Source organism: Lontra canadensis, unplaced genomic scaffold (genome assembly GCF_010015895.1).
Source record: "Lontra canadensis isolate GAN:19392208 unplaced genomic scaffold, GSC_riverotter_1.0 scaffold83, whole genome shotgun sequence".
Classification (NCBI taxonomy): domain Eukaryota; kingdom Metazoa; phylum Chordata; class Mammalia; order Carnivora; family Mustelidae; genus Lontra; species Lontra canadensis.
In genome coordinates this window covers 5,557,167-5,575,714 of record NW_022631077.1, presented here as the reverse complement: position 1 = coordinate 5,575,714, position 18,548 = coordinate 5,557,167, and the positions used below count along the sequence as shown (strand labels likewise).

Below are 18,548 nucleotides of genomic sequence, written 5' to 3'. Positions count from 1 at the left end.
AATGGCAGGGCCTGTGATAAGGTCACAGTAAGAAGTCTGCCCTTATCATGAGTGGCCTGCCCTTTGCACACTCTCAGGGATGGGCTTTGAAAACTATATTCATAGTAAAGATCCTGAAATTCTTTCCTAATCACCAAGGGAAGAATCAGTCTTGGCTCCGTGTTCCAATTTCCTGGTCAGATCCCACAGGTTACCGTGAAAGTGCCCATCTCCACATATCCAGGGATTGACTCTCAGACCTCTGAATCCGTGTTTTTCTGTTCCAGGACATGGGAAGAAGGCAAGGTGCTCATCTTTGATGACTCTTTCGAGCACGAGGTGTGGCAGGACGCCGCGTCTTTCCGGCTGATCTTCATCGTGGATGTGTGGCACCCAGAGCTGACACCCCAGCAGAGACACAGCCTTCCTGCGATTTAGCATGTCGTGCAGGCTTGGGACACACTGGAGAGAGGCTGCCTGCTGGCTCAATCTCCTCGGGTGTGGGGACAGAGGTTCCAAGTTTGAGGGCCCATCATTCTCTTGATGGGCAGCTCTCCCAATTCTAAGGCTCCTCCTAGGGTTAGAAGACACTAAACGGAATATTTTGCCTTGCTGCAGTTCACGTTGAAAGCCCCCCACTGTCCATCCCACGACAGCACCCATCATCTGATGCCGTATTTGCAGTGAAGATGTGAGAGCTTCTGCCTTGTCAGCCAAAGATATTTTTCCCCCTTTGAAGAGGCCTCAGTCAGTGTACAAAGAGAATTCGTGTAGAAACTGTGAATGGGTCACTTCAGTTTGTAATTTTTCTATGCAATTATATTTTTCTAGGGTATCTAGGCCATGGTTTTCATCATGTACCACTACTTTTTTGTTGAGTTTAATAATAAGCTGTGTAAATGCTTTACTTCTAGCTGACTTAATGGTGACTTCCCCTGTGAACTCAGACTTCCCTCTTTTAATTCTGTTTAGTAAAAGACACTCATAAAGAAGCAATTTTATTTTCCTAATACAAAGGAGAAAGGTGTAATTACGCTGATGTCTGTGAACTGTGCTGCTTCCCACCCACTGAGTCTGTTTGCTTTCATATCTTCATTAAGAGCCATTGTCTTAATGTCTCTCCTCGCCATGCAAATGGTGGAGATGCTGTCTTTCTTAGAGGAGCTTTTCACACTGAAACAGGACACAGAGCCATTTTATATTGAGTCACAAAAGTGTCACCAGTAAATTTTTTTAATGCCAAGAATTAGAACTGAAAAAAAAAAAAGTAACATTACTCAAAGTAAAAATTTTCTCTCGGGATGAGGCAGACAGGCAGCTGCCAGGACATCTGGCTCCTTGGGCTCTTTGGCATCTGAGACAGGCCCCGAATCCAGAGTCTCTTTGCCTGTTGTAAATCCCTGTACATGGATTCCCATCACAGTTTTATAAAAATACAAAGGATGGCAGAGCGGAAGCCCAAGAATGCCAGGATCTTGGTCCTGGGTTTAGGATCGCCTTCTTCTCTGAAAGAGTTCGAAAGACTCTTCTCTTTCCCTGGCTTGAGAAACTTCTGCCATTTAAATAGAGCTTAGAAGTAGCAGTTGTTATCCACAGGTTAGCTCTAATCTTACCCACAGCATAGAAACAACTGTTCGAAAAATGGTCTTGCCTACTTATTCCAAAGATGATCAAATTATTAATTTAGAAGGGCATTGATGTATTAAATATTTCATGTTTCCAATCAAACTAGACATGTTACATATATGAATGTAAGGTTGCTCATGCACCTGAATTTTAAGCCAATATGAACAAAAATGCTGAAGAAATGACAGGTTATCAGATTTCATTCATGGGTAGAAAAAACACTTGTGCTTCCTTTCCATCTAAGGACAAGGAGGATGATTTATCTCTTTTAAAAAGAGTTCTTTACCATTAAAATGTACCCTTTTTGCTTGACATTAGCTTCCAGGTAGAAGGGTTTGCAAAATATTTGTCCTGTTACCTTCTATTTTGCCAAAAACAGTCCCACTCAAATAGATGAAGAAGCATGTGAGGAAAGTCTCCAAATTAATGACCACAGTCCAGAAGAAAAACCAAGCTCTTGAAAAATCAAAAGGAGTTTTGTCCTTCAGTATTTATTGAACAGAAGAAATGACTGACAAAGGACAATACAATCCAATGCTCATGTAATAACATTCATGTCACTTCTTGAATTTGGTTCTCAGATGTATATTGCATACACATAAAGAAATTTAAAGTATAAGTTGTCAGTGTTAAACCATCATCTTACATTCATTTAATGAAGTCATGGCATAGAGTAAAAACTAGCTCTTAACTTAATAATTATAATATGGTATTTAAAATCAGGTCACTACAGTAGGATTCTCAATATCACCAATTGAAAAGCCAGAATTATTACTGTTGCAAAGTGTTGGCAATAATCGATTCTGGTAGCATTTTAAATACTTGGATCCCACAACTGTTTTATAAACCCGGTCATAACATGGATTTTCTAATTCACTTTAATTCTTTATCTTTCTTCCCTATGGAATTCCGCATGGAATGTAAGAAAAGTATTTCAGACGCTGCATGGGTAGAGTTATCTCAGTGTTACTGTTTTGTTATTTGAAATGTCTACATAAAACGAATGGGTTTTATGTATACCATGATCCAAGGGTAGAATACAAAAATTACGTCTCTTATTCTCCTCTGCCAGTAGAAAATAAATTAAAACACTAGATTCATTGAGAAAGAGATGTAATAAATGGTTAAGATTAGTAATAATATCTACCTAGGTTGATTATGGCCAGTTGAATCACCTCTTTTCTTTGAATTTTTAGTTAATCCTCTCAAGTCCTTAAAACATACAATCATATTTTTCTGCCCAACTAAAATATCTTTCAACTAAAATATCTTTTATTTGACACTGAGCACCAACTGGTCATACTGATTAATGCTCATGTCATGTGGATGGCTGGGAAGATATGAGATGCCTTAAACACAAACGGGTTTTGGGAAACATGGCACGAATAAGGATATCCTATCCTATGTTACCTGTTTATCTCTATTGAATTTCCTTTGAATGGATAGTTGGGGACTCCCATTTCTAAGGAGAATAGACAAAGAAATAAAATGATCTTTGGCATTTTATCCCGCATTCCTAATCTTCTCTTATTGTCAGTACTTGCATATTTAGCCATCATTAAGGGTCTTCCTCCATGATTGGTACCTACCCTCTCAGCAACAGCCAGCTCCGTTCTCCATACCTTTAACTGGTTGGGGGAGGGCGGGGAGGGAGTGGGGGGCATTAAATGCTTTTGTAGCACTTTTCTTGCCTGTAGTGACCCAAGTGTGGCAATTTGAATGAATCCATTAATCGCTGACATGTGTTTTCGATGAGGCCCCAACCCTCCCTCCGCAATCTCATGCTGCCTGTGGAAAGTCACGTTATTAAGATGAAATAATCGTATTTCAGGTTGTGTGTGTCTTTTTTTTTAAGCCAGATCATGGTAATCAGCTGGTGGCCTGACAAGAGATGTGATATCAAAATTGTTCTTGCAGGTTCTCAAAATAAGCAAACTCTGTGAAGAGCGAGACCTACAAGGACATGCCCTTGGACTGAACAATCTGATGCTGGTGATGAGGTCAAAGAAAATAATTCACTAAGAATGGAAATGACTTGAGATACTACTGTCTTGGGGCTTTGCACTACGTTGAGCTTGACAATTGGGTCTGCACAGTTTCCTTCTCATATATCTACTTGGAAATGCACTTAATCTTAAGTCACAAAACTTAGAGTGGGTCTCTGTGGTACCTCAGAAAAATCCTGGCACTAATGCGGTGTGTGCATCAAATTTAGTTTTCTTTTTTGCAGTTCATTTAATACCATAAATATGGGGGAGGGGGAATCGTGTTGACATGACTGCCTTGCTTCACCTCCAGTCCCCTCACCAAAAAGAAAAAAAAAAAAAAATCTCTCAAGTCTTTGTTCAACTTTGGCTGCTCAGACCAATGGCTGGTGACAGTCATCACTAGGTGGTGGGAGTGGAGGGCCTTGTGTCAAGCGGAACGCACGTGTCCCTGTGGGTCAGTTGCGCACACGCGCTTCCTGGGTGTCTGATCCACTGCAGGCTGGCGATCTGCGAGAGCATGGGGTGACTCGGGGTTCAGTCCAGAGCCAGGAGGGGCTGAGTGTTGTCATTCTCTCCCTTCTCCTCATGTTTCAGGGTCCCAGCTTCTACCACGGACTGAGATCTAATAAATGGGAAGGAGAACGATACAATTACAGACAATTCACGGTGGCAACAATGTTGGAATCTTGGACAACATTCAGATTTTATGCTCCCCTTAAGAATCAAAACACTCAAAATAACTATATAATTTTCCTCCTTTTGGTATCTCTCTTTTTCTTGCCTTTTTTTTTTTTTTTTTTTTTTTGCCTTTTTTAGGGAGAGGCATCTTGGAATTTTCTTGGCCGAGATCTCTGTCGGTAAAAGCAACACGTGTTCTCGCAACAACTCTGCCCCCCTCCCCCGCCCCGGTGTCTAACCATTCTGGGGATCTTGAGATGCATCAAATCAAATACATCTTGTTGGGAGTTTTTTAATGTTTCCTAATACTTTTTAGAGCCCTTGCTTTTCAATGTCATAGCAAACTATCGTGTGTGATGTTAAGACTATGAGGCTTGGAATCAGGTCGGTAAATGAAGACTCTGCCCTTTACTGACTGAAGAGCCCTTGGGCGGGTTCTTAAAACTCTGCACCTTTACTCTCACCAGCAAATCACAACTATTACCTCCCTCCCACAATTGTTGATAAGGACTGAAACTAGTAATGCTCACAAAGCCTTTGACATGGAATTTTAGTTAAGAATGTATGGAGCATTCTAGCATCACCATTATTGCAATGATAGCAGTGATCTTTAGTTTCTAATATGTCCTCTCATACTGGATAATAACAGTTTCTTTTTTGGGTCTACAACATGGATTGAAACTGAAATTATTTTCCAGCTCATAGAGAGAAGGTTATAAGAGATATACATGTGATGAACACTCAATAAATGGTTACATACTAAAAAAAAAAAAAAAAAAGTATTTCAAGCCTTAAGAAGATGGTTGAATTTGATAATGTGCAGTAACATGTTAACTCAAGAGCCTGAGTCACCCAAAGCCTCCCCATTCCAAATGTCCCTTGACCGGCTGTTCTGAACCCTTGGAGTATCCCACCCAAGAGAAGTGTCTTTGTGTGCCTGAGACTTTGGGCCATGCCTTAGTTCATGCCAACAACATGATTAACTGTGAATGCCTTTTTTGTACATCCGGGTGTGGGGACACACCATGTCAGTTTGACCTCTCATGGTGGCAGGTGGGGAAGGAGGAGCTGAGGACTGCATGTCTGGGTGATGGGCTCCTCCCCTCCCACAAAAATTCTGGACACCAAGGCGTTGGTGAATTTCCCTGGTTGGCCACACCTGGTGAGTGTTGTCACACATTGCCGAGAGAATTAAGCTCTGTCAGGACAACTGGGCAGCGTGCGAGGGGTCCAGACCACCTGCCCTCCACCCAGCGCACCTTTCTCCTTTGCCGACTTTAATCGGTATTCTTTCGCTGTAACAAACCATAACTGAGCGTAACAGCTTTGTTGGGGCCCATGAGTCCTTCTGGCAAATTACTAATCCTGGAGGTGGTCGAAAGGACTCCCAAAACAGTATATAAAAACACTAATACTTGTTTTGTATGCACCTGGTATCGATGTAAGTTCTTCACATGTATTAACTTACTTCATTTTCACAACCCTAAGGAGTGGTGCTATTACGATCTCCGTGGAAGAGTTGTTCAGCTGAATGATCTAATGTTCCTTCCACCCCACTGCAAAAATAACTTTCTGCCTGAGATTCTTAACTCCATTCAGGCTGTGTATGTACCACAGAACATTTAAAGAAACTAAGCAGCAAATGCATACAGTTGTCTCCAAACAGTCGATTTTGATGAGAAAAATCAATCCGGCCGAACAGTGCAACTTTAGGTACCAAGCCTAACCTTTGAAAGTGAAATGTAGGGGTGCCTGGCTGGCTCAGTCGCTCAGAAGTGGCTGACTCTCAGGTTGTGAGATCAAGCCCCACGGCGAACTCTTTTTAGGCTCAGAGTCTGCTGAAGATTTTCTCTCCTCCCTCTGCTCCCCCTCCCCGCTCCTGCTCTCAAATAAACACATACATCTTTTTTAAAAGATAAAGTGAAATAGATTCATTTACTCCTGGGACAGGGCATACTCCAGCTTGGAGTCTAGCTCAGTTCTCTTACATGTTTCCTATGCATTTCCTCCTGCTTTAGCGAAGGGCTTGGGGGGGAGGTGTGTAGTGTGTGTGGACAGCGGTGTAGAGTGATAGATTTATATCAGGAACAGAAAAGCTGAAAGCCCGGGGCGCCTGGGTGGCTCAGTCGAATAATGGCTGCCTTTGGCTCAGGTCTTGATCTCAGGTCCTGGGATCAAGGCCCGAGTCAGGCTCTCTGCTCAGTGGGAAGTCTGCTTCTCCCTCTCCCTCAGTGCTCTCTCGCTCTCAAAGAAATAAGATCTTTAATAAAAGAAAATCTGAAAACTCAGAATGCATTAAAACAAGTCTGAAGAATACCAGAGGGACACAACTGCCTCCACAGCCACCTCCTTCTGGCACCTGACATTTGCCGGCTTTGTCCTCAGGCCCCCGGGAGAGTGGAAGATACTGATGGCTGTCCCCCTTCAGAGATCTTACACTGCACGTCCCTTCTTTCATGCCGGTTGGCTCTATTTTACCACAGGGCCAGGGAATCACAGCCACAGCGAGACAAGACCCCTCAGTGACCCATCGAGACTGACCCAGTAAGGGGCCATGCAGCCTCTTCTTGAACATATATCCAACTTGAGAACCTCACTCCTCCACGCCCGTAGAGAGGCAACTCTACTGGAAAGTTCTTCCTTTCGGGGTTAAAGCCTCTGCCTTTGGCTCAGGTCATGATCCCAGGGTCGTGGGATCCAGCCCCACATCGGGCTCTCTGCTCGGTGGGGAGCCTGCTTCCTCCTCTCTCTCTCTCTGCCTGCCTCCCTGCCTAATTGTGATCTCCATCTGTCAAATAAATTAATAAAATCTTTGAAAAAAAAAAAAAAGGAAGGAAAAAAGTTCTTGCTTTCCCTGAACTCAAACCCGTCTTTTTGCAGCTTCTACATACTATTTCTAGTTCTGTCTGCTGTGGCCATCAGTGTCCACATAACCCACCTGGTCCACATAATCAGGCTTTAAGTGTTTATCTAGTGCTCTCGTCACCAGCTAGACCCCAAGACCTGCCCTTTCACTGCGCACCTGCTTATACGCACTGACTTTTGTCCCCCATTTTTCCTTAAGCTCTTCTTTCCAGTTCATCTCTTGACTCAGACCCATAATACCGGAAACCCCCCTCCGGTGACAGCCACTGCCCTAACAAGACCTCCAGCCTGCCCGGACCACCCAGACCAGCTTGAGCCAAAACCCCTCCTCACGTCTGCACAGAAGAGCCATGGAGTGACCTAGAACTACCGACAGCTACCTTTCTCTCATGATCCGAGGAGGAGCACAAGCCTCATTTACATAACATACAAATTACTGCTAGGCGTGTTCAACCTTATGCCCACCCCTACATAGGGTGACAAGGATCTGCCTTTTAAATATTCACCCCAATCCCAACTAAAAGAAGCCTATCTGCCCTTGCTTGGGGAGTCACGCCTTTGGAAGTTATACTCTTGGGATCTCCTTATTTGTTGCAGGTCAAGTTTCCTTTGTGTGACAACTCACCTGGGTGCACTTTCTACTGGCGACTCACCAAGTTGCAAACTCCCATTGGTTGCATGACCCCTCAGCCCTCTCCCGGCCATCACCGAGGCTAACCAGATTCCTCTTGTTAGATGTGCCAAGAGTTCTAAAATTACCCCTGGGACGCTCTCTCGCATCTCTTCATCAACTCGTTGCCCACAGGGTGTCACCTCAAAACGGAGGGAAGTTATTGCTTCCCTTTTTTCCCCCCTCGCTGTATGTTTCTGTGGAAGCATAGAAAATGCGCCTAGAATCGCATTAGCCTTTCTGGCACTCAAACAACATAGCTGAGGAAAATTTAGTTATATTTGCATATGCTGCTGATAAACCTTTTCTCTTCCATCTTGAAGGTGCTTGGTTGAAGATTCAATTTCTTATTTTTAAATTTGGCTCAGATCTCCATCCTATCTCCAGGTTTTTTGTTTTTGGTTTTTGGGGGTTTTTTTGGGGGGGGGGGTGTTCTTGAAAATTGTTATCCATCCAAATCATTGTCCGTGACTTAACAAGTATTGGATTTGTTTCCAAACTTTCCCTGTCCCTATTTGGGGAGGACCTATGGAAAAAAAAAATCCACAAATTGTCAAATATTGAATTTTCAAACAAAAATCATTTATTTTTACTCACTTATAGCAAGAAGTGTTTGAGAATGTCTCCTGATATATGCCAGGGACTGTGAGCAAATATTCAGGAACTGTACTTCTCTTGTGGAAATATTGTTTCAGTTACCCAGTGTGAGAGGAACAAACAGATGTGGGGTTACTCTGATAGGCACCCAGAGGAGAGAGTGTTTGGAGGTGAGGCATTAGCTCTAGCAGGACAGGAAGGAAGGAAAAAGCTATCATTGGCACAGTGACATCATTCTCGGTCCCAGTTCAGATGACCCTCTTCCCTTCCACTTGGAGTCAAATTTAGATCGATGTGATTTCTTTCAATACCTGTACTGACAGCAGGCACACAAGAATGGAGGCTTTCTTATCTCGGTCAATACACTGTGTGTCTTGGGGGAGCGACGGGTAACAATTGAACAATACGGAGATGCTGAGCGTGAGGGACCGAATGAAACACTTTCTTTCTTATCTGTGTTTCCCCTGATTGAATAGATGACCAGAGCCTTTTTTACTTTTGGCAGGATGTATTCCATTTACCTGGACACACAACAGACATTTGATATAAGGAGCACTCTACATTGTGAGAGAGTTGAAATTTGGAAAACAGAAAGCAAATGTCGCTTTTTTTAAAAAGCTGGTATAAATAAACGAAACCAAGAGAAGCACCCTTCTTAAATGTCGCCCTCTGGACATTTAGCAGAGTCAAAGCACTCTGAGAAGACTGATCACCGGCTCACTGATAAAAATGTCTCCACCACTTGTACACAGAGGGCTCAGAAATGGTGCATTTAGCGCTTTAACCCTGGGACTAGCCGCTCGCCTTGCTACTCCCTTGTCCAGGTCACACTTGCAGGTAATCTCTCCATTCAGTGGCTTTGCCAAGAAGCTGAACACTTTCCCAAGAAGCTGAACACTTCCACCGACATAAACATTTTAGACTCTTCTCTGTGGTCCTCCTTGCAACACTGAAAACCAGCTTGACCCCAAGGGCGGACGGGGGGGGGCGGGGGACCATGAGGGGGGATCTGAGCTATTTCAGCCCTGGTTATCTCAGTGGTGTAGCAGACTACCCTAACAAAGCCTTCATTCTAGCCTTCATCGCTGAGCTTTGTTTTCCTGCCATCATATTCGTTCCCTCCCTCCCACCCTCTCTCCCATTCCCTCGCCCTTTCTACCCTCTACCTTCTTCACTTCTCCAATGTTTGGAACTCTCCCCACTCCATATCATCAAAGGTCTCTAGCCATGGTGGAATTTTACGGATTCTGAAGCCAAGTAAATTCCAGAAAGAACAAGATGAAGATAGGAAACTTTCACCGTGAGCTAGTCCATTCCGCAAAGACTCATGTTGCATTGAGAATTCTAAGACTTTGTTGCGCTGCTTTATCTCCACAGCCATCACCACATAGTCTTCTTACTAATGAACTGCCATTGCCTGGCTTTGGCTATGTGGACTCCGGATAAGGGCACAGCAACTCTGCCCTTCAACCTGCGTCAAGAGTCACGGGAGGCCCGAGAGGTAAGGAGACTTGGAGGCAATTAAGTCAATCCCTCCTTTAACTCAGGTCCTGACCACTTGTTTTCCAAAGACCAACCTCGTCACTTCACCAGGAAGGACTCCACAGTCCTGGTTTTACTTCTTAAAGTCAAGGATGGCCTTGGTTTTTAGACTAGCACAGAATTGTCTGATATCCTAGTGAGCCTATCTAACGACTTCTAAGCAGAAAGAATATTTTTCTAAAAATGTGTCTTTAATTCTTCTAGGTAATTCTTTTTTAATTTTTAATTTTTTATTATCATATAATGTATTATTAGCCCCAGGGGTACAGGTCGCCAGGTTTATGCACTTCACAGCACTCACCATAGCACATACCTTCCCCAATGTCCATAACCCAACCACCCTCTTCCTACCCCTCTCTCCCAGGCAACCCTCAGTTTGTTTTGTGAGATTAAGAGTCTCTTATGGTTTGTCTCCCTCCCGATCCCATCTTGTTTCATTTTTTCCTTCCCTACTCCACAAGCCCCCCACTTTGCCTCTCAACGTCCTCATTTCAGGTCTTCTAAGTAATTCTACCAAGCCTCTTTTTCTCCCTGTGATTTCAAGTATCAAGGAAATTCCCCTGGCGAGCTCCAGCCTGGGCTTGAATGATGGCTCCATCCCTGTCTTTGTGCTCCTGGGCAGATGCTACCCTCTCCTGTGTAAGATGGAGACATGATACCATGCCCGGTAGGAATAGAGAATTAGACGGGTAGGGACATGTAAAGTGTTCAGCTAAACGTATTCACTCACTTTTAGGTTTTATTACTCTACCCCTTTTGCAGATAAGAAAATTAAGGTCCGGAAATATTGAGTTCTTTTATAAATTGAGCCACAAAGCATGAATTCAACTCAAAGTTTCCGTAGCTTCTTTGTGGAATTTACAAGAGAGAAAGGTGTGTACTCGTGCATCATGTAACCTAACACTAAACGAAGAAGTTACATTTAAAATTGATAAAGACCAACATTTTAAAAAATTCAAAATAAGTGATGAGGCTATTCCTCGTAATGTTAGCATTATGACCTTACCCTATGTTTTTAGAAGTAACACAGACTCTTCCATCTGATTAACAATTTTTTTTAAAGATTTTATTTATTTATTTGGCAGATGGAGATCACAAGTAGGCAGAGAGGCAGGCAGAGAGAGAGAAAGGAGGAAGCAGGCTTCCCGCTGAGCAGCAGAGCCGGATGCAGGGATCGATCCCAGAACCCTGGGATCACGACCTAAGCCGAAGGCAGAGGCTTTAACCCACTGAGCCACCCAGGCACCCTTGATTGGCAATTATTTATGTAGCTTTCAGTGCAACATAATTTTAGTTGCTTCCAACTGCGTAAAGCAATATGCAGCTTCTTTCTACCATAACACCTTTGCTAATGGCCTTGATAAGCAGTTTAAGGAATATCTGTAGGACATATGCTCTGTTCACTAACAAACTTTCCATAATCAAAATCATTGTTGCAGCAACCTGATCATGCTCACTGGGAACAATTAATGTTTACTGAACCAAATAAACCATGAATCATAAATCAATAAATCATGTTTTTAAAAGATTAGCCTAAATATTTCTCACAGAAAGCAGGAAAGTTTTACCTTATCAAAGTGAAGAAATAGACAAACTTTCCTTGACACGAACAATACCATTCGCCACATTTACTGAACTGCAAATATAAAGAAACCGACGCAAGAAAAATATTCTATTACTTTTGAAGTGAACTGTTTTTAGAGAGCGCTAAATATTCAGCTTAGCTCTTGCGTATATGTACCATAACTGAAATTTAAATGTATAATGTATTTCTACTTAACTGTGATGGGCTTGGGCACTGCCGACTAATCTTATAACAAGGAAGAAAGAGCCAAGAAAAACCACATGCACCTTCAGAAAGGACGAAAGCAGTTGCTTTTGTGAAATTAGGCTGGCAAGTGAATAGGATTAGAGCAACACGGTCCCACACGGAGCCCTAAGCACACACGGCTATGGAGGACTTGAGATGGGGCTGGTCTCAATTGAGATGGTCTGTAAAGGTATTGAATACACTGGATTTTGAAGATAATATAAAAAAAATAGATTGTAAAGTGTCTCATTAATACATTTTAAAATTGCATATTAAAATCATAATTTTTGTATATGTTGGGTTAAAGGAAACATTATTAAAATTAATTTCGCCTGTTTTTTTTGTGATGTGACTACAAGACATCTCAAACAGCTTTATGTGTGTGGCTCGCATTGAATTTCTATTGGGCAACCTTGGTCTAGAGCCTTGTTTACTCCATCATGCTTGTGGCTGAGCCCAGAATAACATACTAATCCTCATTCAGAAATGCATAGTCATTTTAAAGGGCCTCAGCAACATTATTATGTCATCACCAACATCCCTGCTCTAAGCTCATTCCATGCTTTAACCCATTTGACCTTCCCACTGACACACACAAAGTCCTGTGGGACGTGAGAGCCATTTTCTGAGTATCACTGTCATTGCTTAAACTAGAAAGAAATTTCTTTAGTTTAGACTCTATTAATTTACTGTCATTTAGATGAAGGTTCACATGTACCTTTATTATATCTCTAAATGAATAAATAAAATGAAAAAACTTTAGGAAGGAATTTTAACTACCTAAAGAAAAAGAAAGAGGTTCTTTCTGCACATGTAGCAAAATTAATAATGACTTTACGTTATGATTGCCGATGTTTTTTGCTGTTCTTTATAAGGGGCCCAGGAGAATTGAGCTGATGAAAGATTACTAGGCTCGGGATTAAGTGCTTCTTCTTGTCAGCATGTCACTAACTTGAGTTGGGCTCTGTGGAGTACCTCACTCAGCTTCTCTGGCCCCACGTTCTTCACCTGTAAAATGACAATCTTGGATGAGGTAATATATTTAGCCTCCAAGATTCCATGAACTCCACCAGACTGGAGCCCACCATTTGTTCTTAAAAATCATTAAATCTTGAAAACCATTGTTTCACATTTCTCCAGTTTAGACATTAAGCTAATGGGCTCACATTGCCTAAGCCCCTCTCTATCTTTGTTTTTGCCTCCTTCTAGAAAAGCATAAAAATACTAAAAATGCCAAGAGTTGGCCAGGACTAGGAATGCCTTTCCTGAAGTTAGTATGTGCCCAACATATTTAAATATCAGGGGTCAAAACAATTTATCTTTTGAAAATCTTTTTTGCTTCTATAAGTTTCTAAATGTTGAAGTCAAAGTTGCCAGGGGCCACTTAATAGCTATTTTCCTGTGTCATCGTTCAAGTATTTTAGTTTATTTAAACTATCACACTGCGGGCCCTTGGGTGGCTCAGTTGTCTGAGCATCTGCCTTCCACTTGGGTCATGATCCCAGGGTTCTGGGATCCAATCCCGCCTCAGGCCCCTAGTTCAGCAGAGAATCTGCTTCTTCCTCTGTATCCCCCGCCCCTTGCTCATGATTTCTGTCTGTCTCTCAAATAAATAAATAAATAAATAAATAAAATCTTTAAAATAAAGACAGTAAAATATCTTATTGCTACACATGATCTGTGCATGGATCGTAGATTTGTGCTGCAGAGGGTAGATGCCACGGGACCTGTAGCCACTAAGGGTTTTCCAGAATGCCCCAAAATTCCCCTCGGTGCTTGTTTGCCACCGTCTCAAGTCTGTTTGAAAGTGTTTTGAAAGAGATTTCAACACATACTTCATTTGTCTATTTTTAGAATTATCACCTCCAGGAGACTGCCCCATCTCCACGGCTGGTTGTAAGTATTGTCACCCCCACCATCATCACCATCAACAGCCACAACAACCATTCTTTGAACACTACTGCTTGCCAAGCTGTGCACTAAGTAGCACTGAGCCTGCATTATCTTTGTTTAAAATTCACGAGGATCTTCGGAGGTGGGTATGGTTCATTCCATTTTGCAGATCAAGCAACCAAGCCTCTGAGAAGCTGATTTACTTGCTCCAGATCGTCCTAGTTAGCTGTGGAAGTAGAATCTGAACCCAAATGTAAGTCAACAGTCTACATTCTTGAACACTATGCTCTCCTGCACAAAAATTATCTAAAACTTAGTAAGAAACCAAAGGACATTATATATATATATATCTATATATCTATATATATATCTATATATATATAGATATATATATAGATATATAGATATATAGATATATCAGGAACTGATAATAGTCAAGTTCTCAGAGAAGCCTTTCTCCTATTGTTATTGACGAATCCAAAAGTTAGCACAATTGTCTGTTATGTATAAAAACTTGACTTTAGGCAAGTAAATGAAATCAGCAAAGGAAATAGCAGAACTTCATTCAGGAAAAAAATGTGTTGTAAGAATTACAGCTAATGTGATTGTATCTTTATCTCTAATAACCAGCAGGATATTTAATAATACTTTAAGATTCTTTCTTCTAAATGTACAGCATTCACGCAAATAGTTGGGAAGGCCTAGACAAGAAGAGTGCAGTGGGGTCAATAGAGAAAGTAGAGGCTGGAGAAAGGGAGCAGCTTTGGTTTGACCAAGAACAGAGCTCAGCTGCCAGAAGACAAGCCAGTCCGGGCACCCGGACATGGGGGCAAGCAGGGATGGGGGAATGGCACCCAGAAAGGCCGAGGTGGAAACTGGCAGGTGCAAATGGACATTCTGCTTAATTTATTTACAAAGGAGTTTATCACCCTTTATGAAGCTATACATTCCTGTCATAGTAACTCCCAGTTTCTTGGCTGTAAAATGGAGAGAACATTACCATATTCTCCACAGGGCTATGAGAGATAAAAAATATAATAAAGTGCTTGCAGGTCTTTCAAGGAGAAACGATTTCAATTGGAAGTCTTTATCATTTTACAGACACTTTCCTGAGTATGGTTTCCTGGCGTGAACAAGTAACACCCTGCTTGTCTGATGACAGAGATAGCCCGATAGCCCGTGTCTGTCCACGGAGGAAACCAAAGACCGAAAACTTAGAACAGGAATTTTAACCTCACCGAGCAATTTACTAAAGAATTCCTATTAAGCAGAGTCACCTGAAGACACCAGAAGGGTGAGAATATTCAAGGTCGTCCCTAGCGTTGTTGAACCCAAATGCTTCATGAGAACCCCAGGAGTCAGGGTGAGTCTAGAGACATCTTAGGACCCCATCCCTATCTGGGCCAGTCAGCTCTCCCTGTGATCATTCCAGATTCTGCACGTGTTGGGGGTGGGGTGTTTCCCAAGGTTTGAGGAACGGAATACACTGTGGTAAGTACTTAGACGTGGACTCAACTGTTCTGAGATGGTCACAGGAGCATTCAAATCATACGTTTTTCACACGCAGATATTTCTGGAGAGGTTTGTTCCCGACTCCCCATCATAACTTAAAATAGCATCGCTGCAAATGGCTGCAGGTGTCCACACCACCTGCTTTGAATGGAGTCATGGTTCCTTAGAATTAGACCCGCACAAAGAGTCACCAGTCAGTTTCAGAGCATCCCTAATTGTTCCTAATTACTCCCCTCCCTCTGGAATTGGTGATGTACCCCCTCAGAGGAGCTCCTTTGGTAGAACTGGCATATAATGTTCTGAAGCAGGTCGAGAAATACCAAAAGCTGTCAAGAACCAAGACAATGAGGATGACTCATGCTATCTGAGTTTGAAGAAGACAGCTAGAGTTCTCGATAAAAACTACCTTTCCGAAGTCTATTTTTTGCGTCCAATGACAGTATGTTAAAGGGTATTTTTTGATATTACTCTAAGAGTCTGAATATCAATTTTCTTCCTGAATGTCTGCATTTTCCCCACTCACAGTGGGGACTGAGGACGACACAGTACATGGTGAGCGTGCTGGCAGAAGTTGCTTTTCAAAGGGAGGACTGGAGCTGGTGGGAATGGGCAGACAGCAGGGACAGCTGCAGTAGTTTGAGAAGGCACAACGCCCCACCCCCACAAAGATGCTTTAGAAACCCTTGTGGAATGAATGGAGGGAAACACGCAAATAGAGAGAGAACAGTTCTGATAAAGGAGATAGAGCATTTGACTTGGAAAGAAGAGAACGAAATTTATGATATTTTGCCACCTACAGGCTCTGTCACCTGGGCTAAGTCATTTAACTTCTCTGTACTTCAGCCATGTTATCTATAACATGGGAATAATCCTCTATTTTTATCTACTTTAAATCTATTCTTTAAGGTATCCACTTTTTAAAAAATCTGTGTGTTTTTTTACTCTCAACACCTGAAAGGCTCTGTTGTCAAGAAGGTTCAGGACAGGGATGTCTGGGTGGCTCAGTTGGTTTAACGTCTGCCTTCGGCTCAGGTCAGGATCCCAGGGTCCTGGCATTGAGTTCCACATCAGATTCCCTGCCCTGCTTCTCCCTCTGCTTGCTGCTCCCCCTGCCTGTGTTCCCTTTACTCTGAGAAGTAAAATCTTTAAGGAAAAAAAAAAAAAAGGCAGCTCAGGACAAGTCCAGGAACGTGTGTCTCTACTCTGGCCTATAGGAAAATAGTACAGTCTGGGGCCTTGCCACCTTTAAGCACCTTGAGCGTGGTCCCCAGAGGAGCTGCATGGGCACTGCTTGGGAGCTGATTAGGAATGCAGATTCCCAGGCTCACCCCAGACCTGTGGATTCAGAAGGTGCATTTTAACAAGGTCCCGGGGCTTCATATACACATTAAAATTGGCAAAGCGTTGCTCCAAAGCCAACACTGCAGAAATCTTCCCCTCAAGCAGAGCTATAAGGATTCATCAGGCGTGGTTCATTCCAACCAAATTCCTGATTCTGTTCTCCCATTTCCTTGATGTCTTAAAGAGTTAAATGAGTTCATAAAGTATCTTACTTATTCCTAGAGAATAGCTCTCAGTTGAGGAATATCTATCTTCATATCAGAAAAACATTTGGGGTGGGGAAGAACAGAAATCCTTCAGACATTCAAGGTTGGGGCGTTGAGGGCCCCTCTGCTTTGCCACTTTACATTTTGTCCTTGTCTATATCATACAATAAATTCTTTCATGAGTTTGGGCACATGCTGTATGCTCACTGAGGAAGGAAAAAATCTCTGGCTGCAAGGCACTCACATGAAAAAGAGGGAGGTTAATATAAAAAAAACCTGTCTGGCCCTTCTACAGCTGTTCATACATTCCAGAGGGAGTGCCGAGACTCAGGGGTCAATCAGAATGAGGCCTCCCCATGCTGGGCATCAGTCTAGGTGCTGGGCCACAGAACGGACCCTGTCAGGTGACCTGTGATTACAGACGTGGTGGGGGCTGACCCAGGCAATGAAACATAGCAAATGGAAAGTTCTGGAAACAGAGAAGTGCTGGTAAGCAGAGGAATCGAGTGGTGGGATGAAGAGGGCCCAGGGAAAGCTGACATGCTGCTTAGTGAGGAAATACCCCCAGCAACAACAGCTCTTGCTGAGCCTACCAATGTGACCTTCAAGTCATGAGGCCCAATGGACATCTTCCAATCTTCATCTTACTTGGTATCTGGAAGCAGTCAATTGAGTTGGCCACTCTGCCCTTCTTGAAACTTCCCTCTATCCCCTTGGCTCCAGGGATACCAGACATCTCTTTTACCTCCTATCACTTTGGATGTTCACTCTGCATTTCTCCTCCATTCCTATGGCATGTATTCCTTGCTTTACACTTTTGAGCCCTTAATTTATGTTCATTCCAGAATTCTTTTCTGAGCTTTAGAACCATCCATGCAATGGCCTATGTGACTACTCTAACTGGATACCACGTAAGGCTTCACACCAACCAAGTCCAAACCTGAACTCATAAAACTTCTCCCCCAGTCAGCACCTCCTCCAGAATTGACCGTCTTAATAGATGGGACTGCTCTCCATCCAGGTACACCTACCAGGGACCTCCAGTTGTTCCTGAAATCTTTTATTTGTTCCCCATAACCACTAGATTGTAAAGTCTTATTTTACCCATCAAGTGTTTTTCAGTCTGTCTTCTCTTTGCCCCATCTAACCACATAATTTGAGTTTCCACCATCTCTCACCTTCACTGGCTCAGGAGCCCCAGATGGTCTCCTCACCCTTACTTTCTCCCGCTTTAGCTCAATCTTTTCACAACAGACAGAGTGAGCTTTTTAATAAACCCATATAGTCATATCATTTTCTTGCTTAAGATCTTTCTATGAGTCTCCACTGTTCACGAGTCCAAGTCAAGACTATGAGGTCCTGCACAGCAGACCCCTGCATACCTCCCTGGCCATTCTTTCCCTTCCTTTCTGCTCTCCAACCCCTTTTAGCTTGTTAATTTTTTAAATTCTGTATTTCAGGGGCACCAAGGTGGCTCAAGTGGTTAAGCCTCTGCCTTCAGCTCAGGTCTCAGGGTCCTGGGATCGAGCCCCACATCAGGCTTTCCACTCAAGGGTGAATCTGCTTCTCCCTTTCCCTCTGTGATCTCTCTCTCAGATAAATAAATAAATGGAAATCTTTTAAAAATAAAAAATAAATAAATTCTGTATTTCATTGAGTCTGAGAGGTCATCAATTAAAGAACCTGTCCTGATTTCAGAAATTTCTAATGTAAGAAAAAAAAAATCTTATAATTGTTAGAACACAGTAGTTCTGGCATGTCGCCCTGCCCTTTCCAAATGCAAGGTTTCTGCTCCCACATCACTCCTTCTTTTCCTTGGGAAACTCTTTTTCTCATCCTTC

At 42.7% G+C, this 18,548-nt stretch overlaps 2 protein-coding genes across 3 annotated transcripts in view; one reads left to right on the top strand and one right to left on the bottom strand.

Moving 5' to 3' along the window:
* ASPH (aspartate beta-hydroxylase) overlaps window positions 1-1,236 on the top strand; it is a 213,717-nt gene extending 212,481 nt beyond the window's left edge. For both annotated transcript variants that reach the window (XM_032882625.1, XM_032882624.1), the window contains one exon: window positions 267-1,236. In XM_032882625.1, the coding sequence (XP_032738516.1) occupies window positions 267-417 (151 nt within the window). In that variant the 3' untranslated portion in view covers window positions 418-1,236. The remainder of the gene's footprint in view (window positions 1-266) is intronic.
* A 1,394-nt stretch (window positions 1,237-2,630) lies between these two features.
* Window positions 2,631-18,548, bottom strand: part of CLVS1 (clavesin 1) — a 179,166-nt gene continuing 163,248 nt past the window's right edge. The window contains exon 6 of the mRNA XM_032882620.1: window positions 2,631-4,215. Coding sequence (XP_032738511.1) covers window positions 4,128-4,215 — 88 coding nt within the window. The 3' untranslated portion in view covers window positions 2,631-4,127. The remainder of the gene's footprint in view (window positions 4,216-18,548) is intronic.